Here is a 27,872-nt window from a genome sequence, read left to right as displayed (position 1 = left end):
ATTAACGACCTCCCTTCCTCCCCCTTCAACAATACCCTTTCCATCCTCCCACCCCCATTTGAAGGGTCGGTCAGTCAACAGCATTTATTTATAAAGCACTCATAACACTATGGGAAGTCCCAAAAGAAGACTGTACTCTCCTTTTCAATATTCCATTACTGTTGAGAATTCAGTCAGTATCCAAGTCTTGCTCCCTAGCTCTCCTACCCCAAAGTTTGCAATACTCACTTTTGCTCAAGGGCAGCTTTCACTGAGCCACAGGTCAATCATGAAGACTCGCCTTACTTTTCCCTCCACCTGCCTTTTCCAAAATGCTCCCCAGCCCTGTGTGCTGTGGGCCTTCTGGTTTTACTGTGGGCTCTTCTTGAAATACTGCTGATCATTAGTTCTGAATCCTAGTCTGTCCCTATATTTACAAGAGGAATGGGTTGAAACCAGACTGCTTTCTCCTCACTACCTTGACCTTTTAGCCTCCACAAATGAGACACCAGCACCCGGGAAAGACAATTTCAGACAGACTCTCAAAGTAGGAGAGATACGGGTTAAAGCTCTGCAGCACTACTTTGGATTTTCACTTGCATCACCCAGGGGATGATAAGATTTAAGGGCTGGAAGCTCTTAGACCCAGAAAGTCACCCGCCTGAATGCTCCTGCCTGCCCTGCTTTCGGGTTTATATTACCACCTCAAAAAGATTTCCTTCTTTGAATCTTTCAACTGCCCTTATTCCTTCACTGAAAGGGACGTTCTTGTCTGAGCCTTTCTTCCTTCCCTCTGATACCATACACTGTGCAGTAAGGAAGACCACATTTGGGCTGCATAGAGAAAAAACTACCTGCCTAGTCTTACACGTGTCTGCACATGTGTATGCACATATGTAGGTGGGGGGTGATAGACAAACTGACTATGGGTCCTCCAATTCATGTTTTGTTTTTTTTTAAGATTTTATTTCTTTGAGAGGAGAGAGCGCTCGTGCAAGCACGAGTGGGGGGGGGCAAAAGAAGAGAGAGAAGCAGACATTTGGTTCGCAAATCTTGTGGGCCCTTCCTTCCAAATATATCTTCGGTTTGATCACTTTTCGCCACCTCCACTGCTTCCCTACCCCAAATCACAATTATCTCTCACCTGGATTACTTCAAGAACCTCCTAACTGGTCTCCCCTTCTGTCTCTGCACTCCTTAACAGAACAGCCAAAGAAAGTTCTCCGTGAAAATGTAAATCAGATCATGTTGCTCTTCTGTGTAAAGCCTATTATAGCTTCCCATCTCACTACAAAGGAAGCCAGTCCTTATAAATGACCCGTAAGACCATACGTGATTGCCTCTCGCGATTGCCTCTCGTGATTGCCTCTCATGATTGCCTCTCGGGCCACGACCTTTGATGCTCCCTCCACAGCCCCTTTTCACCCTCTTCTCCCCATGCCAGCCTCCTCGGTGGTCTTCCTACAGGGCGGGTCTGACTCTACATTGGGTGTTTCCTCCTTGCTTGCTTCTTCTCTCCAACACCAGCATGGCTTCTTTCTTTCTTGTATGTCTTTAGTGTTACTTTTCCAACACTTCTAGCCACCTTCCCTGCCTTATTTCTCTTGTTAGCAGTTATCACTTTCACATACTAAGCATCTTACCAGTTTACCTTACTGTCTATCCAGCTCATTGTAAGCATTAAATAAATATTTGTGGAATGAATGAAAGCAAAGATGATTTTCCTGTGTTGAAGATATTTAAAAAAATTCATCGTATATTTTGGTGGCAAATCTAAAAGTGGTTTTCACGAAGTAGTTTGAGTAATGATTCATAACTGTGTGTAGCCTTCTAATATGATTACTTTGAGGAAGTGAAGACTTAAAAACATTTGAAAACATTTACTATTACTAAACCTGGATATAAATATAAAAAGTATTTGAAGAAAACATGCGTTGAAAGAATTAACAATCTGAACAGACTTCCTTAAGAGGTGATTATGAAAACAAATGTAGGACTCTGAGCTGTGAAGAGAAACTATGAGTCATTTCAGACAGGAAATCATATCAGATAAAGCATAAAGGCAAAGAGTGACTGTGGTGATTGAAAGTTGGTAAGTCATGATAAAAGTTAGTATTATATTGATATTTTTTAAGGACTTACCATTAGCTAGCATGGGACTAAGCGCTAAGCATCATGAGTGGTAGGTATCTTTATTTTTTCATTCTACAGAGAAGGAAGAATATAAAAGCTTAGAGTAATTAAGTACCTTGCCTATTGTCCCATGAGCTTTAATGGTGGAGGCCATGCTTGAATTTAGATCTGTCTGATGCCAAAGCCCAGGTCCCTCACAAGTGAGTGGAACTTATCTGATTTTGAGATTAGGTTCTAATGACAGCTCGCAGGGTGTAATTTAGGCAGAGGTAAAACTACTTCAGAAAATCCTGTAGGGAGGCACCATTTTGGAGAGCAACATAGCATTTCCCAGAAAGCCCAACACAGCCAGGGTTTCCTTGAGAACTGGACCAGATTGTAGCTGCTTTGGCTGAACAACACATGAAGGAGGTAGTTTGTGGTTAGGGATAAGGTATGTGAAAAATACACACCTTTAAACACCGCATGCACACACTGGGAGGGGGGGTCGATGTTCTCCATATGAGAAGTACTGAAATTGGTCTAGAGAGGATTATTTAATTCTCTAAAATATTGAAAATCTTGTTAACTATTTATTGCTTGTTGTAGCATATTCCACGTATCCAAAGCTGATAGAATCAGGCAGCACACATCAATCATGGGAATACATTAAGTCTCTCCAGAATTTAATCAACAGGAGTGATGGCTTCAACTGTGTAAAATAAAAGAATGCCATTTGAGATGCAGCAAAATTATTTTACCATGAAGAGATGGAAAAGGCTCATTTTAATTCAGTCTTCATCTTTGTTTAAGGGTCCCACTTCATGACCTGGTATAGAGTCCTTGTCCTTTTAGCATATCTGGTGACTGGGGGCTGGAAGGGTGTCATGAAAATGGAAATTCTTTTTCAGACTCTGAGAGAAAATTTCAGGTGTCTCCCTTAGTCAGCATTGACTCTGTGTCCCTCATGTTGAAAATAGTTCTCCTCGACCTTACTCCCACCCCAGCACACTGAGGCAAGGGGCATGCTTCCACCAGTATAAAAGTTCTCAGCACGGGTGAGTCACACCATTCTATTTCCCAGGGGAGGAAAGCAGAATTTGGGGAGTTTGGATTGAGTGTAGTTTGGAAAAATTTTCTCCTGGAGAGTCTATTACATCCTCCTACAAGGAAATTCCCTTACTCTCTGATCAATCATTATTGGTTTAAAATAATGATGCTTGATAAATGTTCACTGAATTTAAGTACTAATTTAGGGTTTCTCACCCTGACTGGGGGCTTTCGAGTACAATCTAGTCCTGATGCATTCTCCTGTTTGCAGTTCTTGGCATCCACCCAGTGGTTCCTTGGGGTAAGTAGAGTAGACACTGCCCCAAAGCTTTGTGTAGCGGCTGAGAAGATCTTATTGAAGAGCTGAGCACAGTATGTTGGAGAGATTACAGCTTGAAAGGCTGTCCTGCTTACAGTCTCCTTTTAAAAGAGGCTGCCCCAACCATAGCCCCCTAAGAAGGTAGCAACACAGTCTGTTTCTTCAGCATTGGTGCTGTCGTATAGCATGTTAGCCTTACATACTAGTCACAGCTGGAGTAGGAGAGGACCTCTGGCTCAGAGGTAACCAATCTGTGGGCTGCCCAGTGGCTTCTGAAATTGCCTCAAGTAAGAACTTTCCCCTAAAAGGACAATGGTGATAGAATCAGATTCTCCCCTCTGGGGCATTTGATCATGAACTATAGACAGAGAACTGGCAGCAAGTGGAAAGAGCTATGGTTGTGCAACTTGAATTATGGAGGAGTTGGGGCGGTGGTATGCTAGGGCAGGCCCGAGAGCTGGTTGCGGGCAGCTCTTCCCCACTCCGCCTCAGGCTGGTGGGAGTATCGACGCCACATCAATTGGTTTTTGTTACAATTGAGGTCTCCCTCCTCCAGATCCGGTTGTTAAAATTTTACTGGCACACCACTGGGTAGGGGAAGGGGACGGTATATAGGGAGCAGGAGAAGCAGTTCCCTCTTGATCCTTTGTCTTAAAAACAATGTTTAAGGTAATGATTAAGATATTAACATTATAATAAAAAGACATTAGAGAAAACATTGTGAAATATGTGATTTAAATATCAGTGGTTAAATTACAAAGCTCATAGGAATGTGGTCAGAGGGTAGTACCTTTCCTGTTCCTGGTACTTATCAAAGGCACAACCTCCACCTCCCAGGCCCACAAAGGATGACCTGACAAGCCAGTTAAGTCTCTGGTCTTATTTCCACATGTATTCTTTACCCCTATTACTTGAAGTAACTTGAGTGCACAGCAGTTACTTAAAACCACAAGAGCACAGTGAATACAGTTTTTGAGTTCTTTTTTTTTTTTTTTAATATAGGGAAAATGGGACAGATTTGTACAGTAAAAAGAGTATATATGATTTTGGAATGAGGTTTGATTTCCAATACTCCTTCACCCCTTCCTGGTAACATAATTTATCTATGCCTTAGTCTCCTTAGCTGTAGAATAAGGATAAAGGATAGTAAGTTCAGAGATATTTGTAAGGATTAAATCAAGTACCATGTGTGAAACTCCTAGCACAGTGTCTGGCACTTGTCATGCACTCAAGTAACTTTAGCTCTTTTCTCCTCTCTTTAACATGCTTATTGAAGCCTTGAAAACATCTGGTGGATGGGGTGCCTGGGTGGCTGGGTCAGTGGAGGGGCCCACTATTAGTTTCTGCTGCAGTCATGATCTCCAGGTCATGGGATCGATGGGGCATGCCCTCAGGCTCCACGCTCAGTGCGGAGTCTGGTGTTCCCCTCCCTCTACTCCTCTCCCATCAAATAAATAGTCCTTAAACAAAAACAAAAACAAAAAACCAAACAAAAACCAGCTGCTGGTTTTGCTGTCAGGTCAGCAGAATCGATACAATTACTTAACTCTCCACTTATATTAATATGAATTAGGTTGTAGGATAATGCATTGTTTATAATTTTATGTTTTTGTATATAACGTCAACTAAAATTTAAATATAGCTCTAATTATTACGATCCTTTGGAACAAGCTTTTCTCTACACTTAGCTCAGAGCTGCTATATATCAGTCCACAAAGTACTGTGTTCACTTCCTTTTGTTTTTAAACAACCTGTTAGACTATGGGCAAAGAACTATGTTAGATGTTGTAGGGAAATTAAGGAAAACAGATGCTTGGGGTGCCTGGGTGGCTCAGTCAGTTGAGCGTCCAACTCTTGGTTTCGGCTCAGGTCATGATCTCAGGGTCCTGGGATAGAAACCTGCGTTGGGCTGCAAGCTCAGTGGTGAGCTGGCTTGAGATTCTCTCTCTCTCTCCCTCTCCCCCTCCCCCTGGCTCTAGTGCTCTCTCTCTCTCTGTCTCTCAAATAAAAATAAATAAATCTGAAAAAGAAAAACAGATGATTATGTAATACCCAGTTAAATATACAAAAAAAGAGAAAAGGGAGTGAATATTCAATTGTTTTCCTGAGTATTCCCCTCCCACTGCCCAGCTTCTAGGTACCTAAATTGAATAATACCATGTGTCTTTTTTTTTTTTTAAGATTTTATTTATTTATTTGACAGAGAGAGACAGCCAGCGAGAGAGGGAACACAAGCAGGGGGAGTGGGAGAGGAAGAAGCAGGCTCCCAACAGAGGAGGGGCTCGATCCGAGAACGCTGGGATCATACTCTGAGCCGAAGGCAGACACTTACCGACTGCGCCACCCAGGCGCCCCACACCATGTGTCTTTTAAATCCCTTATTTACTGTATTACAGTTTACTTACCCTTAGTTTACTTAGGTCATCTGCCCTTAGCCCCATTATCACTGCTAGTATGTTAAGGGTGAAATCTGCCCAGTTGCCAGGAGTAATTCATGGGTTGTGGTGTTTCTCAGTACCAGATGATTTAAGGGGAGCTACTTGCAAATGGAGTGGCTTTTGGCATATGGGCCTTAATAATTTGCTAGAATTAAATCTGTTTTGAAGTTTCTGATTTTCAAATCAGCATTTTCAAACAAGTAGTGTGATGTACAAATCACCACACTTTAGTTCATATTAGAATAATCCATGCTCTAAATCTGTTTGGCATTTACCCCTTAAGAATTTTGCATCAATAAATCATTTTTGTAGCATCTTAAAATGTTCCTAAGTAATTATATAACATTTTGCATCTCCAGGGCCTGTCGTGTTAGTGTGAATAAAAAAATAATAAATTATAGTAATGAAGACGTAATTACGTTGTCTTGAAAAGCTAAGGGTCATTTGGACTTGATTACTGGAGGAGTTATCAGTGCCAAAGAAAAGGCAAGGAACTAGTGGCTTGGGCCTGTAATTAAACATCTGGGACTGACATTTTGGCCATCAGCGGTAGCACCTTTTGAATAAATTTCAACCTTGCCTTTTAGACAAGCTACAACAAATACAAAACTAGTGTAAGGGGAGGAACAGAGGTTGGTGGTGGAAAGGACAACTGGTCTCAACATCAGCACTTAACTATTAGGAAAACCGTTGTCACGCAGCCTGCCTCAAACCCCTGGAACGCAGGAGGGTGGTTTTGTGTCTTCTAATGCCTGTTTGTTGTGTATTGGGTAGCTCACCTGAATGTGCAGAACTGGCGGCGCCGCTCCAGCCTCACCCTCCCACACTTAACAGAAGTATTTGCCAGATCTTTGTATCCTCTCACGAGCAAAGCTCTCAAGTGGTTAGGGGCAGCGCGGGAGTCTCTCTAAACCCCTTAGGCATCTTCTCTCGGGTCCTTGGCTCGCCGTCTCCGGGCTCCTGGTGGTGGTTTCTCTCTTTTCTACCCCGGTCAGGGGTCTCAGGTGGGACCTGGGTGGGTCGGCTCTGCTCTTGGGCCTCAGCCCTGGACAGGGATGCTCCCTGGCAGAGAGATCCCACCTGCTCGCGCTCGCGGCCCGCAGCCTCGCGGCGGCTGTGCAGCAAAGGGATTCGGAGGAGGAGGGAGTTGGCGGCCGCCGAGGCCGGGCAGCGGGCCCCGTCCGCGGCGGGCGCGCTCCGCGGTCCTCCCTCGCTCGTCTCCCATGCTCATATTTGGACTCGGCTGCCCGTGCCCAGGAATTTCCCGTCATGCCTCCCGCCGCCCCGTCCGTCGCCCGGAGCCTGGGAGGGAGGGAGGGAGGCTCGGACGGCGGCGGCGGCGGCTCCCTAACCCTTCCATGAGCCCGCGGCGGACCCTCCCGCGCCCCCTCTCGCTCTGCCTCTGCCTCTGGCTGGCCACGGCCGTGGCGCGGGGAGCCGCGCAGTCAGGTAAGTTTGGGCTCCCTCCCCGCCTCGCCTCCCCTCCCCTCTCAAACCCCAACCCTGCCGAGTTGAGGTGTGACCCAGACCCCGGATCCCCTCTGAGCGCCGGCTGCGCCCCCTTCAGCCTCCTGCGGGGACGCCCCCTTTCCCGAGCCGGGGAGGGGCGCTGAAGGGGAGCGTCCCGCGCGGGCGGTGGGGGGCGGACGGAAGGAGGTCAGGCTGGCTTCGCCCCCGCCTACGGGAGGCGTCTGGCCGCCTTGCTGACACCTTATCCCGTCCCCGGAGCGAACCTGAGCCGGAGGGACGCTCTCGCCCGACGCGGGGCCCCGGGGAGGGGCTTGGCGGGGCAGCCCGCAGGAGGCGGGGGAGGGCCGCCGCGCCGGCTTCGGGAGGGCGCGGGACCAGCAGCGGGGGCCCCGCCGAAGTGCCCGCTCGGATAACGGGCCGGGGTGCGTGGGAATGCGCCGGCCAGGCCCGCGCCTCCAGCCGCGCGTCCGGGAGGGGCGTGGGGCGCCGGGGCTTCGGGCGGCGCCGGGGGCAGCGCCGGGAGCGGCGGGCGGCGAGCCGGGGGCACCCAGGGGCGCACGGTCGCGCGTCCGCCGCGTCGCCCGCGCGGGGGGCTGAGGCTCAGGCTCCCGCGGGCCCCGCTGGTATTTAATAGGCCAAAACCGAACAAAACCCCGAGTTTGCCAGGTACCAGTTTTGTTTTGTCTTTGAGCGAAAAAAAGCACCCGTGTCTGTTTTTTAAGTTTTACACTGGACTATTTAAAGTCAAACTATGTGAACGGAAGGTACCACTCCTGCCTTCCTTGGTTTAGGACTATAATTATGGTAATTCTGAAGTCTTAAGAGGATGAGTTTTAAAGATCACTTTCTTTAAATCATGTGGAAAATATCAGTGAAGATTTTTTAATAAGGTTATAATAAAAAGTAATTATTTGAAATTACAAATGTAGAGTTTAAGGTAAATGTGAAATTGCATGAACTTTGACATTTGTGATGAGTATCTAACTTACTAATCATCAGAGCTTCTCAGTTCTTAATTTTTTTCTGGAATGGAAGAACGAAAATTATACTTCCTCAGTTGAGATTAGGAAATTTTAGTTTGTTTTTGTTTTTGCCACTAGTAGACTGAACTGTCAACATAAGATGTGGCTCGCAATTAGGACTTATAAATTAGTTGAAAGCTGATTCTGTTAAGCATAGATTATATTCAGAACTCTCTGGTCTGTCTCTTCATATTTCCGTTTGCAGCATTGGTGGCAAAACAGATTTTAAAAGATAGTTGGTCTATAAAAAAAATCTTCAGGAGGCATGTAACATAAAATTGCCAATTTAGATTAATGGGAGATTTTAAAAATGTTTAACTTAGTAAATGTGCAGTTTATAAATATTAATTTAAGTAATGATATCAATTTCATGTTTGCTTCTGACTAGAACTGTTTTTCAGGTTTTTTTATGGATTCATATTTTAGGAGTATCTTTAATAGTACTTTAATAGTACTTCTTGAGAAATACAGAGGTTCTAACTGCATATTTTATTATTGGTCTTCTAGAAAATACTGTGCTGCAATAAAGAGTGGATTGTACTGCCAGGGAATATATACATATTTTTTTTCCTCAGTGATGTGTTGACTTACCTAATACTTGTGGTAAAGCAGCCCTTGAAGACCAAAATCCACTGTACTGCGGCCCCTTGCCAGCAATTTTGAACACCAAGTTTATATTTGGATAATTTAAACATTCATTCTTTTAATTTTGGTCCTAGCTGACATATAAGTCTAATTTCTGAAGACTTTTATTAGGGCCTTATGTGAACCTCTGGAATTTTTTTATATTAAAATACGTAGTTCTCTGCCATATAGAATTTTGTCACAGTGCCTAAACTGCCTATCTGCCAAGGTTGCAAGCATACAGCATCATTTATGTTTTGAATCAACTCACAGTTTTTTGGTTTTTAAAGGTGCTTGTTCTAATATCTTAACTAAAATGTTAACACATTACGTAAGAAATCTTCACTATTTTGCTAAACTCAAGTAACAAGAATGTCCCAAAAAGGAACCTTACGGTAGTTTCATAGATTTTTTCCTACATTTTCTAATACATTTATCCTTTTTAAGTTAAAAATGAAATTTCAGCCATTAAAGAGGAACTTTAGGAAATAATGCTTTTTTGGTTCTATTATCTGGTTACAGTTCTTTGATTTTATCTTGCCTGTGTTACGTATTATAGTTGGGGATTTGGTTGATGAATTTGGTTCAGATGTTTAGCTTCCTTCTCTGTAAAGTGATGAAGTTGGACATAGACTCCATGTCCCTTCGAACTCCAGGATGCTGTAATATTGTTTTTGTTGATATAATCCTGCAGAGCTACCCACCCTACGTTGATTCAAACTTCTGATTGTCAACTCTGACTTGCTATACATGTTAAACTGGTCTGCTTGTGGCCAGATCTGATTAGTGTGGATCCAGCTTGTGGAACATCTTGATATCTGGCACACGCACACAGATACACACACGTTGACAGAGTTCCATGATATTAAGCTTCTGTTACTTTCTCTTCCCCTCATCTGATAGCAGGAAGTGCTGGTTATGTCATAGGGTAAATGTCTAACTGCTGTTTGGGGCAGTTAAGCCCAGGCCCTAAAATGGTTTGGTATTCAGTTTTGGAATTTGTGTCTGGATTAGGGATACCACTGTAGAGCACCCAAATCTTTCTGTGGTTGGGAGGCTGTGGCTGTTTGGGGGCATTCCAGATGAAATGCCCTACATTCCTACAAAATGCCCTATTGATCATACTTGGATCTGCCCATCTGGTTTATTCAGAATTAAATTGAGTTTGGATAGGATAATCAGATCGCTATTTAATTTGCCGTTTGTTAGCCTTTGCGATTGCCATACAGATATCTCAAGGCTTTACTTTGAATATTCGCATATTTTCTCCTTTCTGGGCACAGGCAGTTTTTCTTTTAAAATGGTCAGCACGGTCCGTGTTCACATATTTTCTCTATAGCATGCCAAAGTCATCTTTATGGCTTTTAAGGAAATGCAAAGAAAGGGAAAAGAAATTATAGGAAAGGTAGGCCAGTAATAAATCAACCAACTGACTTCATGGAGGATTTGGTTAAGCTTCTGTTGCAAGTAACAGAAACGAACTTGAACTGGTTTTAGGAAAACGAAAGAAAGGAATTTGATGGAAGCTAAATGCAGACAGACCATATTAGGGACCGGAGACTGGAAACCCTGGAACTTTCCCTGTCTCTCCTCTTTGCCTTTCTTTGCTTCATTGTCCTTTCCTTGCTGACCAATTTTTTTTCTGCTTTCCTGTGTTCATTGTTGAATATGAATGCCCAGCAGCTCCTGAGTATTTACGTGCCCCTCGGTTCACAGGGAAGGACTAATCTTTGAGGCTTGATTCTGAATTCCTGAGAGAAAGAACCTGATAGACACAGTTTGGGTCTTGATAAAGATTTTCCCTAAGGTCTCTTCTAATTCTAAAGTTCTTTGTAGTGTGTACTGCAGACATTTATGTGATTTGATTTTTCATTTTTACATTTTGTATTATGGGATTATTAGTCCTTAAAAGGTATAATTTTCCCTTGATTTCGGTGTGTGTGGGAAAGAGCATGCCACCTTCAGTGGGATCCTGAGGGATACTGAGGCAGCAATGCCGAAGAGGAGCCTTTGGGGAGTAGGTGGAGGGTAGCACTGCATTTAGGAATCACAAAGTAGCCTGGGATCCACCTGACTTTTTGAAAATCTTGTTTAATAACGGCTGATCCATCCTGCAGATAATCGTCTGCATATTTTCAGGAATTTACTGAATTAAAATGCTGGGCTCAGATAGCTCTTAAGGGTGAATTCATTAAAACTATTTAAGTGATAATTAGAGACATTCAAAATAGGAATCGTTGAGGGAGTTCTTTAGGTATTTTCCTGTTTCTCACCTCTGTCTAGCATTTTCCATTTGTCCCTTTCCTTTACACTGCTTCCACCACCTGGATTGTTTTTCTCTCCTAACCTGTCCTTCAGGCCTCCATCTCATGGTCTTTTGCAAAGCTTTCTTCACCTCTTAGAATTTGTCATTTCCTTGTGTTTCCAAGACATTGTGTACCTTGACTGCGGCCTCATTTTACCATCTCACATGATCCAATCCGTAAGTACTATCTTCTTCCCTAAACTATAGGTTCTGTTAGACCAGTGAATCATCCAGAAGAATTCAGATAAACTGTTAGCACTCATCATCCCAGGCATAATGATTCCAGCTTTTTCAAATGTTCAGAAGCGTGTATGGGATCCTGCTCGTCACTACCTTCTGCAGATGTCGAAGCTCAGTCATATTGCTCTTCTTTCTCAGTCCTTGTTGGTTTTTTAGATGTTACAGGCTTTTCCATGAATATTCTAATTTCCTATGTGATGATCAAATATACAGAACAATAGGCTCTTTTCCTGCAAACTGAATTGGGTGGGGAAGGAGAGTATAGCAAACTGATGTGGAAGGAAATCGACTTGTATTGAACACCCAATATTTACCAGATTAGAGAGGACAGGCATAAGAAAACATTGGAGCATATATGAAGGGGAATAGTGGGAAGATAAAGTATAAAAACTGAAAGTTAGGTTTGGCCTAGAACAAAGGAGGGTTTTTAATACTAGGCTAGAAAATTTGGACTGCGTTAGTAAGCAAGCTATGAGATTGAAGTTTTTTGAGTCCTCAAAATCAGAGTAGGATTATAAGATACATTATCTAATAATTCAGAGGATGACTTGAATCAGGAAAGAAACCATTGGATTAATAAAGAAAGGTTATAGGAGATTTTCTTAGGGAATGAAGACCTGAGCTAGGGGCGTGGTGATGGGATTCAAGAAATGTTGGTGAGGTAGACCGGACAATTAATTGGAGATGGGGAAAGAGAGGAATGACTAAAAGATAATGGGAAGATGTTAAGCTTGGGGCGATTGTGAGAATGTGCACTCAGCAGGTTTGTGGGTGGGGGTAAAAAATGAGTTTGGTTTTAGTTCTGCATTTGAGGTGCTGGTAGAACATTCATGTGGCGATAGATGTGTAACTGAGTCAGAAATGTGACGCTGTGACTTGGAGAGATCGGGGCTGGAGATAAAACATGTATGAGTAAGGAAGACTAAAAATAAAGGGGAAAAGAAAATATTTGTTGACTGGAGAAGAGGAAGGGCACAGGAAAAACATCATCACCAAGAACATGCAGCTTCTTCTGGCTTTAAGCGATGCCCCGTCAGTATATGGCCTTCTGTCCATGAGTGTTCCTTCTTTAGGGGAATCCACATGACTCACTCCATGAATAGTACGTGGGAAGCCTTGAGCAAAGGATCCTGCAGCCAGAAAGACCTTCCCAAACTGCGGAATCATTGCTGCTACTTCCCGTCTTAACCTCTTCCGTGGCTTATCTTTCGTAAGATAAAGGACTAACACCTTAAATGTCTTCCTCATCACAAAACCTTGCTTTTCTCTGTACTCTGAGCTTCTTGCAAGTGGTTCATTTAGCTTTGATCACACATTTTATTGTCTCCTCCTCATTCCTCCCTTTACCTTCCCCAAGAATGTGAAGCCAATGTGATTCCCACCAGATGAAGTGCTCGTTAGCTTTTTTTCTCTTTGTCTTTTTCCTGGTCCTCTATGGGTACTTTTTATTGCCATGGTCAAGTTCGTATCCACAAAACAATTGTTGACGATGTCCTAATCTATAATTAAAAATTTATAATAAATCATATCCCTGCCTCTTTCTTATGGAATGCCTTGTTTTTCTTACCTCTTCAAGCATTTCCTGTAAGGTTCTCGAACACTTGAGTTGGCCACCTAGGCCACCACACCTTGATCTGTGACTCTGGGCCATGGTAGCCTGGAACAGCATTGTTACCTGGCATTTGTGTGACCGTGTAACCCAGCTGAATGCTGTTTATCAGGAAACCACAAGACAATTTCTTTTTCTTTTTTTAAAATATTTTATTTATTTATTTGACAGAGAGAGAGACAGCCAGTGAGAGAGGGAACACAAGCAGGGGGAGTGGGAGAGGAAGAAGCAGGCTCCCAGCGGAGCAGACGCTTAACAACTGAGCCACCCAGGCGCCCCACAAGACAATTTCTTGATACCTGTCTTTCTGAAGGAAGCAGAGGGAATTTAGTTCATTAAGAGGGCTTTATTTGTTTAGACTGCAGAGGTTTGTAAAATAGAGGTGAAATAGAGAAATGGTGCTGGTATAGGAAATGTGCTCTCAGGGCCTAGCTTCCTGATCAACGGGGTACCCTGATTCTGTTTCTAAGAATAGTACACACTTCATAACATTTGTCTGAAATGGCATATTTATGTTCAGTATGGAGTATTAAGAATAATTTCTAACTTGATTAAAAAAAGGAACCCTCCCATATGCTAGTAGTTGTGCTTTTAGTAGCTGTTGACTGAGAAAATACATAATAGCAAAAAGCCACTATAAAAACTTTAAATGAGTTTTTTAAAATAAAAGCATTCGCACGTTCAGAAGGTACACATATGTGGAAATTATGGCTTGTGGAGTCTATAGACAGCTTGATTTCTTGCTTTGTGTATACTCCAGGGGGGTTCCAGTCTCACCTTTCAGTGGCTCGTTGTCATCTCACTTTAGAATGTGGAGGAGAGTTTTGTTTGAAAATCTGAGCCATGGTTGAAATTTTGGAATGACAAGAAAGTTCCTTCTCAACATCCTCTAGGAACACCAGTTGCCTGTTTTATGCCAGACAACGTACTTCATGCTAAGACTGGGCTGTTAAGCAGTCTCAGGGGTTAGTGTATGAATACTTGTTAAAAACTATGTTTTCAGGTATATGAGCATTATTTTTAGGGCCATACTCTTGTTTTTGGGATGAAATGTAGTAGGCGAGTTGCATGTGTGTACATACCTACAGCAGTCTCTGTTATGGCGTAATTATTTTCTGTTACAATAAATTACACAATGAATCTTTATGGTTTCTCCGGTTGGTTTATTTTCTTTAAAGGAAAAAAACCCTGCAAACAAAACAAAACCAACTGATCCCTCAGTACGTATGTTAAATTTAAGGCAACACTGAAAATAAGCTTGTATTACATTTAGAGTCTTTAAAAAACATCAGGACAGCTTTTGTATAAATCAGAGAGTCCTGAATTTTATGTTTGTTCTTTCATTTCTCTTCTTTATATTGTGTTTGGTTGTCAGAGAATCTGGATGTGGCTGGGGTTGGGAGAGATGTAAGATGACTATTACAGGTGGATAGTTTATTTTAGATTACTGGTGTATGAGGAAAGAAAGGTAGGGCCATGTCTCCCTGTACACAGTCCGCCAGGTAGGATGCACAGTAACCGCGAATGAAGAGGTGCATACACCGTACTGCTTCCCGGTATCCTGATGTGGGATCGTCCGTCTAGTTAATCACTGTAGGGAGCTGGGAAGGGCATGGTTGAAGGTAGGGGATGTTTACCAAGTTGCAGAGCCAGTGGAAAAATTGCAGACTCATTAGTATATTTGCATCCTTGTGTATACGTTCATGTTGCAAAGGAGTCAGTGTAGTGCGATGAAAAGAACACTGGATAGCAAATTGAAAGACTGGGTTTTCCTGGTCCTGTTCCTGCATGAGGCATTTACACTCTCTATGCCTGTTCTCATATCAGCGAACTGAACCAGCTGGACTGAGTAATACCTGATGTTGTTTTTACTTCAAGATTCTATAGTCTCTGGGTTGTCTGCAAGTCTCTAAGTAGCTTTCATAATTTTTAATGGAAGGGACATAATTAATAAATTATACAAAGTTGTCTTCTCTTGTTATGTTTGGTTCTTCAAGTTGTCTATTTTGTGGAACTAAGTATAAATGTTATTCTGTGACTAAGAGCTTATGTTTGAACTTTGTAGCCTAATGTGCGCAGTAATTTGATGCATAAGTAAAGTTCTATAACCCTTTTAAAGATCCAGTATTTAGGGGCGCCTGGGTGGCACAGCGGTTAAGCGTCTGCCTTCGGCTCAGGGCGTGATCCCGGTGTTGTGGGATCGAGCCCCACATCAGGCTCCTCCGCTAGGAGCCTGCTTCTTCCTCTCCCACTCCCCCTGCTTGTGCTCCCTCTCTCGCCGGCTGTCTCTATCTCTGTCGAATAAATAAATAAAAAATCTTTAAAAAAAAGATCAGTATTTATTTAGAGGATAGATTTATCTAGAGGTTAGAAACATCATATTAATGATGCCATTCAAAGTAATGGCATTAAGCACTAGAAACTATGTTGGTTGATGTAAATGTATAGCTAAGAATTGCTTATTTGGGCTTGATGCTGTATCTGAGATGGGAATGGCGCTCTTTTAATCAGGGTACCCTGCTAGTAGCATTTGCTTTTGATCATCCTAGAAATATATTTAATTCTTAAAACCAGTTAAGTTGCTCTTATCATTAAAGAAGAAAATCTTCTCCATTGAGCTTTAAAGGAAAAAAAACTACTGATTAGACAGGAAAAAAATCTTCTCTTGCCTTTATAATGTATTGTTAAGTTTTTGCCCTTTTTTAAAAATAAATATTTCACATGAACAAAAAGAATATATAACATCTATATATAAGACATAAAGAATGATTTTTAAAAATTTAGGTATCCCTACTCAGCTTCAGAAGTGGAATATTAGGGGCGCCTGGGTAGCGCAGTCGTTAAGCGTCTGCCTTCAGCTCAGGGCATGATCCCGGCGTTCTGGGATCAAGCCCCACATCGGGCTTTTCCGCTATGAGCCTGCTTCTTCCTCTCCCACTCCCCCTGCTTGTGTTCCCTCTCTCACTGGCTGTCTCTATCTCTGTCAAATAAATAAATAAAATCTTAAAAAAAAAAAAAAAGAAGTGGACTATTAGGGGCGCCTGGTGACCTTCATGCACACCCGCCTCTGCTCAGAGTACCCAGTCACGCATTTTGTGATGAACACTTAACACAAATGATAACTAATGCACTCTTGCTTTTTTTTTAAAAGTTTTTCCGCAGATGTATCTATCTCTACATATTTTATTATTTACTTTTGCATAACTTGGAACTCTGTATTAATGGTGTCATCTGCTGTGTAACTTCCGTGACTTGCTTTTTTCCCCCATCGCCTTGTATTTGTGTTACCCATATTGGTGTGTGTAACTCATTTTTAAAAAGATTAACATTTCTTTTATCGTCTATATGTTTTTCTACTTTTTATTTATTTCTGCTCCTTTCACATTTATCTTTCAGGGTGCTTATGTTTTTCTGTGGAGTCAAATCTGTTTTTTTCCCCATTGCTTCTAAGCTTCACCATCCATGTAGTGAATAATAATAATAATAATAATAATAGTAATGGTAGCGATAATGCAATAATAGCAAATACTCACATACAGATGTTACTAGTCTTTTTACCATTTGTGCCAGCTGCTGGATTAAGTACTGTTCACATATATTAACTTATTTAATGCTCATGGCAACTTAATCAAAGAGGTAGCATCTTATCACAAGAACCCATATATTGAGATTAAGGACTGAGGTGCAAGGCATTCAGTAATTTGTATGACTATGACTTAAATCTTGGCAATCTGGTTACAGGGTTTATGCTCCTAATCATTGTATTGTGACTCCTATGTAGTCTTTTCTTTTAATTGTATTTTTCCCATTTCACTTTTTAAGGTATTAAAGTGCTTTTGTGACTTTCAAAAAAGAATGATCCCAGTGTGATCATCAAGTTGGTTCTCCTGCACACATTGTTTAAAGTCATACTACAGGTTAATTTGCTTTACAGTTAGACCATGACTTTTTCATGCAGGTTTTTAAAAATTCTCTGGGATTTATTATTGCTCCCCCCACCAATTAAAAGGAAAAAGAATATCTTCTTTATTATTCTTCTAAAATCTTTCCGTTTTTTTACTTTGGTATATGGTTTGGAATTGATTCCATTGATTTCTTGTGCTAATTTGGACCAGTTTCTTCATTTATACACAATGACATCCTTTTTTAAAAAAAAATATTTCTGTGACCTTAAATGAATCACTTAATCTTCCTGAGCTTTGAATTTCCCAACTGAGTTGCATTGGTTAGGTATAATTATTTCATTAATCAGACATACGTAATTGCTAATCAGAGCCTCCTTTCAGTGTAAAGTAATCAAGGACCATCATGAAGGACAATAATTAAATAAAGAGAAGTTCTTGATAGTGATTGGAAACTACTGATTTTCCCCAACCCCTCAAATTGCAGAAGAAACTTCAGTATAGAGAGTAAAATCCCTTTGTACTGTAACTTTCCTGTATAACCTTTTTTCCTAAATTGATTAATTTCCTAATAATTTTTTTTCGTTCACATTGTGAGTTTATTATGTTTTCAAGTTTTTCCAAGGTCTTGGATAATCTCGTAATATCCTTTACTTAAACATGCTCAGATTTCTCTTATCTTGTAAAATAAACAAAAAGCCTACTCCGCTTGCCATCATCCTCTGTGACCAAGTTGTTTTACAAGTTATGTCCTTGCTGTCTCTGTCTGCTGTCCATCCAAAAATATGTGTTGAGCCTATGCTGCATGTCCAGCACTAACTCATCTAATCTCTGGGAATGCAGCATGACCTGGAGAGACTAGGGACTGTCATTCTCAGTTTGGAACCAGCACGGCCTGTTGTAGAGGGAATGAGAAGACCATTTTGTGGTAGGAGAAGGAGGGAGGATGGTCAGAGTTGAGGGCAAAGAAGGGGGTGAGATCATATGGGGCTTTTAGACCATAATGAGGAGCTTAGATACTATTCTGCTTGATGGAAGCCATTAGCGGGTTTTAAGCAGGCAGTGACAAGATCTGATTTGCATTTTAAAATAATCAGTCTGGCTGCTGTGTGGAGAATGGATTGTAGGGGCCAAATGGAAGCAGGTAAACCATTAAGGGCTAGTTTAGTTGATAATGGTTTGGACCAGAGTGCTGAAGGCAGAACTGATGGATTGCTGATGGATTGGATATAGGGTCCAAGAAAATGAGAAGAGCCATCCATGCTCTTCCACTGAAACTGCTTTGATTGGAGTCATTAATGGTGTCCACATCATTAAACCCAATGAACTCAATTTGTTCCCTGTCTTCAGGGTATTTGATACATTGACCATTCACTTCTAGAAATAGTCTTTTCTATTCATTTGTAACACTGTTATTGTTATATATGTGATCCTAAACAAATTAATTAAATTATCTGTGCCTTAGTTTTCTTCATTTGTAGAACGGCAATACTATTGTTCTTTACCACATAGGTTGTTGCAATTGTTAAATGAGAAAATACATGTAGATCACTGAGCACAGTGTCTTCCACAGAGTCCATTCACAGTAGATGTTAGCTAACAACATCCTTAATTATTGTCCTAATCATCATCATTGTTATTCTGGGATAACACTTTCCTTGACCTCTCCCTTCTTTGGCCAGTGCTCCTTCTTGTTCTCTTTTGCGAATTCTTTCTTCTCCATCTCATTGATAAATGTTAAGTTTCCTCAGGGGTCTGACATTTTCTTTTCTCATTTTATGCATTTTCTGAGGCAATCAGGTTTACCCTATGGCTTCAGTTCCATTCGTATAAAATTAACTCCCCCTAAATCTACCCATAAACCAGATCTGTTTCCCAGGCCACAGTCCCATATATCACTTGCTTCTGTATTATCTCTGCTTGGATGGCAGTGTCTTAGGCACCTTCAACATACCAAAAACTAAAGGTTCCCCCCCCAAACTTAAGCCTCCCCTCTTGTTCCCTATCTTAGTAAATGATATTACCATTTGCACAGTTGCTTGAGCCAGAACTGGAGTCCTCCTAAAATATTTTCCTATTCTCATGCACTACATCAAATTTTGCCTAGAATTCTGCAATGGCTTCCTCATTAATCTCACTGCTCCAGGTCTTCTGCCACCCCCATCCATCTTCCACCTTTCAGCTGGATCTGATCATGTTACTCTCTTTCAGTTACTCCCCTTTCTTTTTAGGATGATGTTCCATATTCTTTTTTTTTTTTTTAAGATTTTTTTATTTATTTACTCGACAGAGATAGAGACAGCCAGCGAGAGAGGGAACACAAGCAGGGGGAGTGGGAGAGGAAGAAGCAGGCTCATAGCGGAAGAGCCTGATGTGGGGCTCGATCCCACAACGCCGGGATCACGCCCTGAGCCGAAGGCAGACGCCTAACCGCTGTGCCACCCAGGCGCCCCGATGTTCCATATTCTTATAACGCCTTCCAAGATTTGCTTCTGGTGCCTTGACAGCCTCCTCCTTTCCCCTCCTGTACTCATCACCTACACCTTCCAGCCCTGCTCTTCTTTCATCACCGCCAGCAGGCTGCATTCATTCTTATCTCAGTGCCACTGCTTATCGCTTTCTTTGTCTGGAATACTTGTTTCTTCATTCTTGAAGTGGGCAGTACAGTCTTATCTTTTATTCTTAATTTAAATGTTACTACCTCCAGGAAGGCATTCTTATGCTTCCCCCAAAGTAGACTTCTTTCCCCTGTAACATAGGATCTTCATTCCTCCTTTGCTTCTCTGTGATCCTTATTGCACTTGCTAATAGTATCTTTCTCACTGATATGTAAGCTTCACAGAGGCGGACCGTGTCATATTGTTTCTCACTTTGTCCCCAGCACCCGTTTGTCAAATAGAATACAGGGTGAATGCACCGTGGGCTTGCCCAGTTTGGGAAGTGAGAGGCTACAAGCTTAGTTTGATGTGTGTTTTTCTTAATCTTTCAGGGTGATAGAGGGAAAGAAGACAAAAGTTCAGGTTTCCTATAATTTAATTTTCTGACTCCAGTGGCCACAGTGTAGAGAGGGAAAGGAGCATCAGCACTGGAGGTGGCTGGAGCGAGAAGCGGTGCCCTCGGGTTGAACTTGTTTTCTCTGATTGAAATAGCACTCAGAGTTTCCTGGGCAGTGCCCCTAGATTTCCATGTTTGCCTGTCTTTTTCAGAAGTTAGCCATGGCAGGGCTTCCCCAATCCTTGGTATGCCGGGCGTGAGCATTGCCTCAGAACCCTTGCTTCGTGTGGCTTCCAGGGCCAGAAGTGCTTGCCAGAGTTAACTCTTGGCTCCAGACACACTGTGCCAGTTATGAAGCTCTTGATACCTGGGACCTACCTGCCCTCTGGCCTTGGCGCCTGTTGAGAATCCTGGCAGGAATCTGCTGGATTCTCTTTCACTAACTTGCAGGAACAGTGTTTGCACATGAGGTGAGTTGGGATTGGGCTTTTCCTCAATACATTCTCTCTGCACTTTGTCTAGCAGAAGTATTTCAGAGTGGGTTTATCCTATTTCAGTTTCCAGTGTGGATGCACATTCATTTCCCCCATATTCTCTTTTAAAAGGTATTTATTTGTATTGCCACCCTTGTCTGTGTGTGTGTGTGTGTAGTGTACGTGTATGCATGTGCACAGTCTCTCTTTATCTCCGCTTTCTAAAAATTCCCTCTGTACCGTTTCTTTGTTCGGTAACTCTGTATGAGAGTCATTTTTTCGTAGGTGCATTTAAATCATTTATATTTGTGTTATCATGGACATAGTTGATAACATTCCTTGTCCTCTTGTTTTATCCCCTTTTTATGATCTTTTCCCCTTAGTTTTCAATCTTTCGCCATATGGTTTCTGTGTTTTATTTGCTTTTATATTTCATAGGGATTTGAAAGGGTGACACATTTTAGGTTCTGTAACCTTGAAAAAGTGTTTAAAAACATCATTGAGCCTAAACTAATCTAATTATTAAATTTGAAAAAAAAAACAGGATAAAATAACATTTGACTCTTCTCTGCAGGAGGAGTTTTGGATTCTTTCTTTTTTTTTCTGCTGTGCCTTTGTTAACTACAGTTGGGCCGTAGACCCACATGCTTCTTGTGGAATTGTTATTTTTATATGTTCTCCCTTTTAAGGACTATTTTTATCTTTTTCATTTAATTATGTAACATCTACTGCATTTAGTGATTACCACCATACCTTTCATACCTCAACTTTACCATTCTTAAGGGTGTTTTGATTTGATTATCATTTGGCTAGAGTCCATGCTTGAGGTGTTTTTTTCCCTCTGCATGCAGAATATATGCATGCATGTTTCCGAGCTCTCCTGGTATCTGAAGGAATTACAGAGCGTTATATAACATGTTAGCCCAAAACAACATTTAATAAAAAGAATCCAATAAAGCATAATTAGGTGGCTTCAAAATGCTTATAGAATAACCTAAATGCAAATGATAGTGTAATTATGAAATATAAAAAGTTGCTAGCATTCTGTTTAGAAGAAGAACCTAGGAACGATAGAATTTATTGGCATACAAATGGCAAATTAACATCAGTCCCAAGGTTAGTACTGGGATTTCAGTACCTCAAATGTTGTAGATAATTCTGAGTCATGATGCAAAATTAGTTATAAATCTGAGAACAGTTTTATTCTTTGAATGTACGTGATATTGGCAGTTTTAGTTGAATTTTAACAATATTTTCTAACTCTGATCAAGACGTTCAAATTAGAGTTGACCAAAAGTTTACTTTGTCAGATTCCTGTTACATTCATACATTTGCCTCATGCATGCATAAAGCTAGATCACTCTATATGATTGACTGAAACAGTTGATTGCAAAACTTGAAATTTTTGTTTGTCAAAGATAATGATTTTTTTGGCAGTCACTAAAACATAATTGCTGTAATAGAAAAATTAATCTCAGCTGAATTGTCTGCTAGACAATTGCCTCATTCTAACCCTGTCCAAAACTAAGCTAATTAAACCCTGCCACATGTGAACACACCTGCACACATACATACACATGCTCTCTCTGTCACTTGCTATATCTATCTCTACATGGTAGTTCTTGCTTTTCCTCCTCAGTAAGGAGAGTAAAATTCACTCAGAAGTCTGCTAATCACTTTCAAAAACATTATCTTATTTAATCCTTCCAACACTTAATGAAGTTAGTGATATGATAGATTATGTAGGTAAGGAAACTGAGGATCAGAGAGAGTAACTAATTTGCTCAAGATTTATCAGCCGAGCTAAGTGATAGAGTCAGAATTTGAACCCACTCCTGACTCTTCCCTATATACTACACTGCCTACATACAACATAGGACTCTAGTCCTATGGGAGCTAGGACATTATGCACAGAGATGGGGGAAAACAGAGGAAGTGACATTTGAGTTCAGTTCGATGAAAACATTTGTTGAGCCTTTATTTTACAGTGGTGTATATCACTGACTATTCTCAAGGAGTTTGTAGGAGAGGCATACATATAAACCTGAAACTCTAACATGCAGTAGTAGATATAATAATAGAGGCACTGAAGTAGGAAATAATAGAACAATTGATTCATTTTCTAATGGAAGGGATGAGGAGAGGGGTGTGGGGGAACAGCTGTAAGGGAAAGTTTCCCAGAGGAGATGATATTTAAACTGGGTCTTGGAGGTTAAAAAATATATGGGTGGTATGGTGAGAGTAGAAAAGGTGTGTGGGAAATCATAAAGAGTTGGCTATCATCAGAATATTTATTTATTTATTCAAAATATACTTATTGAATGCCTCCTCAGGGTTATTTGCTGTGTGAGATACTAGAGACGAAGTAAAGAACAAGAGAGCTCATGAAGCATATAGTATACTAGGGAGGATTGATGACTGAAGTTATGCAAGTAGGAAGAGAAGCGAACCTGGTAAGTCTTGAATGCCAGAAGAGATTGGTTGAATTTTCCCCTGTAGGTGCTAATGAACATGAAAGCACACGAAGCAGGGTTATTGACATGGTCAGAACTAGGACAAAGCACTTTTGCAGCAGTAGGGAGGGTGGATGTGAGGGAAGTCAGGTTAGAGGCAGAAAGACCAGTAAGAGGCCATTACTGTATTTTAGATGAAAGATAAAAAGAAAAGGATGTATTTGAGCAATATCTTGGAAATAAATCTGACAGCACTTAGTGTCAATTGGATATGAATGGTTAAAATAGAAAATGATTGAGGATGACTCCCAGATTTGAAGTTGAGTGGCTGGGAGTAGTATTTAACAGGATCAGGAATACAGAAAGAATAATAAATTTAGTGAAGAAGGAAACAAATCGAGTTTACCAATAATAAATTGGTAAAGAGACAAACAAATGAATAGTTTGAGATGCATGTGGAATACCCAAATTCTCCTTCTCCTTCTCTTCCTTCTTTTTTTAAAGTAGGCTCCACACCCAGCGTGGAGCCCAGAGCAGGGCTTGAACTCATGACTGTGAGCTGAGATCAAGAGTGCGATGCTTAACCAACCGAGCCAGCCAGGCACCCCCCAAATTCTTATTAAAACATGATTTAATCACCTAAAATTAATTTAAAAAAAAAAACCCCACTGAGGGACAAAGTAGAAAGAACATTTTGCAAAATATTTTATTTCTTTCACTATATGATCTCATTCATGGCTTCTCTTCTCTCCCAAGGCCAACATGATATCAAAGGATAGTTGATGGAGGCCATTACGATTTATCTTTCAGTGTAACAGAAGGAGTCCATTTTCATAAAACTTTTCCTTTATCTGCTCTATCAGATTCAAGCCACAATGCATACCATCATGAGAATTTTATTTCATAGTTTTCTTACTTTCTGTAACGGAAAGTAAACTTGGAGGGAGGAATGCTAAAATTCTGGTACAAGAACAAATATTTATTTGCAGTTTCCAGTGCTAACGCTTTCTGTTTTCCTGGAATGGTGGCAAAGTTCTAACTTAAAATATTTGAAACATGATTTAAGGACACGTATTTTTAGAGCTTATAATCAACTCATTAAAAATAGTCTTGTAGTGATAGATATAGATACTGTAGTTTATAGACCCAGGCGTAGGATTTAGTCAGCCCACATTAGCAAGTTTTTCTTTAGATGAAACGGTCTGTCTTGAGGCATTCTATCTTTTTTGCACGTATAAGCTTTATTTTTATGAAAAACCTGTACATGGTTCTTGGTACATGGGAACTTAAGATGAAAAGCAACCGCCTCCAACTCCACCCCTCCCCATCTCTGTTTCACTCTTCTGGAGTAATGTTTTTAAATCATTCTGGTAGTTCCCTAATTTTAGTCAATATAGTTATAGCACTACTTCTTGATTCATCTATTTTATATGATATCCAGTCATGAAAAGTAAGGGTCTATCTCTGCTCTTTCTTCTCTAGTCTGTCTACTACTGCTTACTGTTCTATTGACTTTTAAATTTCCCTGTTGTTCACTTTTGTAACAATAAATACTTGCTCATCAGCTTTTGATAGGTTACCTGCCAAGCAGTTGTGACAAAGATTCCAAGGAGAGGAACTTACATAAGCTGCCGTTTATTTTTCTCCCACAGTAGCCCATGGTAGGTAATAGCCCACAGTTGGATGGATTGGAGTAGCTTTGTTTCATGACCTGTTACGTCCGTTTTTTCCCTCAAGTAACTTCTATCTCACGGTCCAGGCATGATGCTACCGTTGCCGTTTCCCAGAGGAAGAGGATGGCTGAAGTAGTGATTTTGTCTGTAGAGGAGGTGATTGGAACTTTCTCGGCTTGTGTTCCTTTGGCCAAACCTGAGTATCATGGTCTCAGCAAGGGAGGCTAAGAAATGTAGCTGTATATTCAGCTAAAATTTCAGAGGGTTCTATTAATAACACAAAGAAGAAAGAATGGATTCTAAGAGTCAATTAGCATTTTCTAGTCTAGTTAGTATCTCCTAACACTACTTAATAAGATGAGGGTCCTGATACTCTACCCTTTCCTCTACCTTTCTTTCTGGCCCTTTGTACATTTTGTTAGCTACATAGCTTTTCTTTTTGTTTTTAAATGTGATGTTACTAGTGTTTACCTTCTCTTCTGAAGCCACAGCCAAATCTCTGCGTCTAGGTGGTCTTTAAAAGTGCATATTGTTAATTCTATAGCTATTGTTTACTTACTATTTACTTTCAGGTCAAAAAAGCGAGCTATTGCTGTAGTTCTTTCTCCTTAGGTTCAGTGATCTCTGTTCCACCAGAAAGGATATACATTTTTCTAGCATCATGGCAAATGGGTTGTTTTTTCTTCTTAGTTTTTCATAGATTGATTAAAATCAGGGCACTCTATTTCTAAAGTCTGGAATCTGGGCACTGACTTGTTTATTCAGTAAGAGAAGCAGCACTGAATATGGTGAATGTTCAGGGAGCTTTCAGTCATTTTGTGACTGGGAACTACTCAGTTAGTTTTGCAGCTGAATGAAAGCTTTAGTCTTGAAGGGTTGGGACGGGTTTGTTACCTCCAGATGATCCAAGGTGAAGTAGGTCTCTCCTAGCTTTTAATATCTGAATATGAGAAGAGAACCATGTTTTCTGACCAAGGTCAGAATCTCTTTGGGGTATTTAGGAATAGAAGGGATGACTAATGAGAGAGATTCTGGGCTCTTCGAGGTGGTCTCGTTGTCTTTGACATTGGACTTCTCATCCTTCCAGACCCTGTTATTTTCCCAAACAAGGACAGTAGTCTAGCCCACAAAAGTCCCTGCCCTTGGGGAATTTTTCATGTGGTAGAAGAGATTAACACAGACTTCAGTTCAAATTCTGACTCCATCATTTACTGGCCTTATGACCTCAAGCAATTTTTTCTCTGAACCTGAGATTCTGCTGGAACACATAATCCCCAAATCCCAATGGCTTAAAACACTGAAGGTTTATTTCTTGCTTGTACTGCGTGTTCATTGTCAGATGAGGGACTCTGCCCCATGTCTTCTTACTCCAGGATCATGGTTAATAAAACAGCCAATGTCTAATTATAGAACATTGCTGATCACTCTTGGAGAGGGAAAGAAAGTTCTGGAGATTCTCACAGCAACAATTAAGTACTGTGGCTTAGAAGTGACACACATTATCATTTATATTCACAACCTATTGCCCAGAACTAATGTCGTGGTCTCACTCAGTCACAGGGGCCAGGAAGTGTGTTCCTAACTTGTCTGAAAAACAGAGAGCCAGAAATGTTGGGCAAATAGCATGAATCTACAATATATAGGAATACTTCCCTCAGGGTCGACAGGAGGATTAAGTGATATATAACCACACACAGAATCACCTGGTGCAGGTGCTCAAAAGTCATTATCATTAATAGTAATATCAAGTAAGATGTATGCATACAAAATATTTGAATAATATTTTGAAGTGCTACTAAAGATTCTTTCTTATAAGCTATATAAGACTATATTATCATGTGTTTGAAAGTGCCTGGAAATTAGAACACAGTGTGCAAATGCAAATTGGATGTTATGCAATAGATATTAGAAGATGCAGCACTAGAGCTGGATTCCGTGTTGGAGCCAGATCTTTACATGGCGGAAGTTGTAAGAGGAGGTGAGACCTGTAAGGAAGAGATTCAATTGTGAGAAATACTGAAGGCACTGAAGGGGTAGCTCTGGAGCATAATCAGTCTGAAAATCAGAAGCAAAATGGCGTGAGGTAGAGAAGTGATTTCCGGAAAGGGAGGAAGAAAACGATACTGTGTAGTATCATAGAAAAAGTCAAATGAAGAATGTTTTCAATAAGGAAAGTCAACAGTATAAAATGTTGTGGGGCGACAGTGACATTCAGTTCTGCAAATTCAATTGGGGGGGGTATTAACAAATAATCAGTAGAGAATGTTACTTAAGGAAGGAATAGTAGTAGTATTTTGGTGATGTCCGTGCCAGGGCCCCTCTAGTAGCAGTCTTGCAAGGAAGCTGTTACAAACTCCAAGTTTACAGCTGAGATTTCTGAAGCTCAGAGCAAAACTTCAAATGAAACCCAACTAGTCAGTGAGAAACTTTGAATTTGAACTCAAGTACTAGAAAAGCAAAACAAAACTGTACTGTGTAAACACAAAATGAAACAGTCCTACTGAAAAATTCTGAAGGCATTTTTTTGTGGTAATCAAACATGATTTATGTGGGTTTTGCTTTCTTGTTGTTGGCACTTTTTAAATATTAAAGAATTTTTAGATGAAACACATATATAATGTAGAAGCTTTGAGCTGTGAAATCAATGTACGTTTTAGAAGAAAAAGATTTGTGTTTTATATTGGAGATAGAAATCATACAATATTACCGTGAGAGTGAATAAATCCCTGTATTTAACTAGATGCTTTTCAAAACAGGAATCCTGAAAAAAATAGCATTTAGTAACGTTATTATTAGCTTTCAGAAGATGGACTTTTGTCCATAATCCTATTTTAATTATACTGTTGGTGTATCCTGATTGACACAGTGTAACTTTTGCATTGTCAGTTCTTTATGTCCTTTTGCTACCTTTTATGTGAAGTGAATAATAAAGAAAATGGGGATCCTGCAGTATGTAGACAAGAGGGATTTTAGCCTAGTATTTTCTCCAGCTGGCTGACCTTTGAGAAGTCTCTTTATCTCTGTTTTGCTGTTTACAAGATAAGAGGTTTGGATCAGTTCATTGTTTCTCCCACTTTTTTTCCACTGAGATACACATGATGGGTGATATTTCATGAGCAACATACAGTCATACGGCAGATTGTGATTATAGACTTGAGGAACAGATGGTCTAGGCTGCACATTCCTGGTGTGAGTTCTAACTCCACTCT

At 40.8% G+C, this 27,872-nt stretch overlaps 1 protein-coding gene and 1 long non-coding RNA gene across 11 annotated transcripts in view; one reads left to right on the top strand and one right to left on the bottom strand.

Annotated features, from left to right (window-relative positions):
• The window catches only part of LOC113256322 (uncharacterized), a 41,101-nt gene extending 33,840 nt beyond the window's left edge, over positions 1 to 7,261 (bottom strand). For 5 of the 8 annotated variants that reach the window (XR_006409748.3, XR_006409749.3, XR_006409750.3 and 2 more), the window contains exon 1: positions 6,678 to 7,139. This is a non-coding gene — a long non-coding RNA (uncharacterized LOC113256322). Of the gene's footprint in view, positions 1 to 6,677 lie in introns of all 8 variants that reach the window. The other 3 variants (XR_008960780.1, XR_008960781.1, XR_007189765.2) reach the window with 3 other exon arrangements.
• MSRB3 (methionine sulfoxide reductase B3) overlaps positions 7,107 to 27,872 on the top strand; it is a 164,722-nt gene continuing 143,956 nt past the window's right edge. Inside the window, exon 1 of one of the 3 annotated variants that reach the window (XM_044384635.3) lies at positions 7,107 to 7,347. In XM_044384635.3, the coding sequence (XP_044240570.2) occupies positions 7,122 to 7,347 (226 nt within the window). In that variant the 5' untranslated portion in view covers positions 7,107 to 7,121. Of the gene's footprint in view, positions 7,348 to 7,955; positions 8,035 to 27,872 lie in introns of those variants that run through there. The other 2 variants (XM_048218104.2, XM_026500099.4) reach the window with 2 other exon arrangements.

Source organism: Ursus arctos, unplaced genomic scaffold (assembly GCF_023065955.2).
Source record: "Ursus arctos isolate Adak ecotype North America unplaced genomic scaffold, UrsArc2.0 scaffold_21, whole genome shotgun sequence".
In the NCBI taxonomy this organism is placed as follows: domain Eukaryota; kingdom Metazoa; phylum Chordata; class Mammalia; order Carnivora; family Ursidae; genus Ursus; species Ursus arctos.
This window is presented reverse-complemented; position numbering and strand designations above follow the sequence as displayed.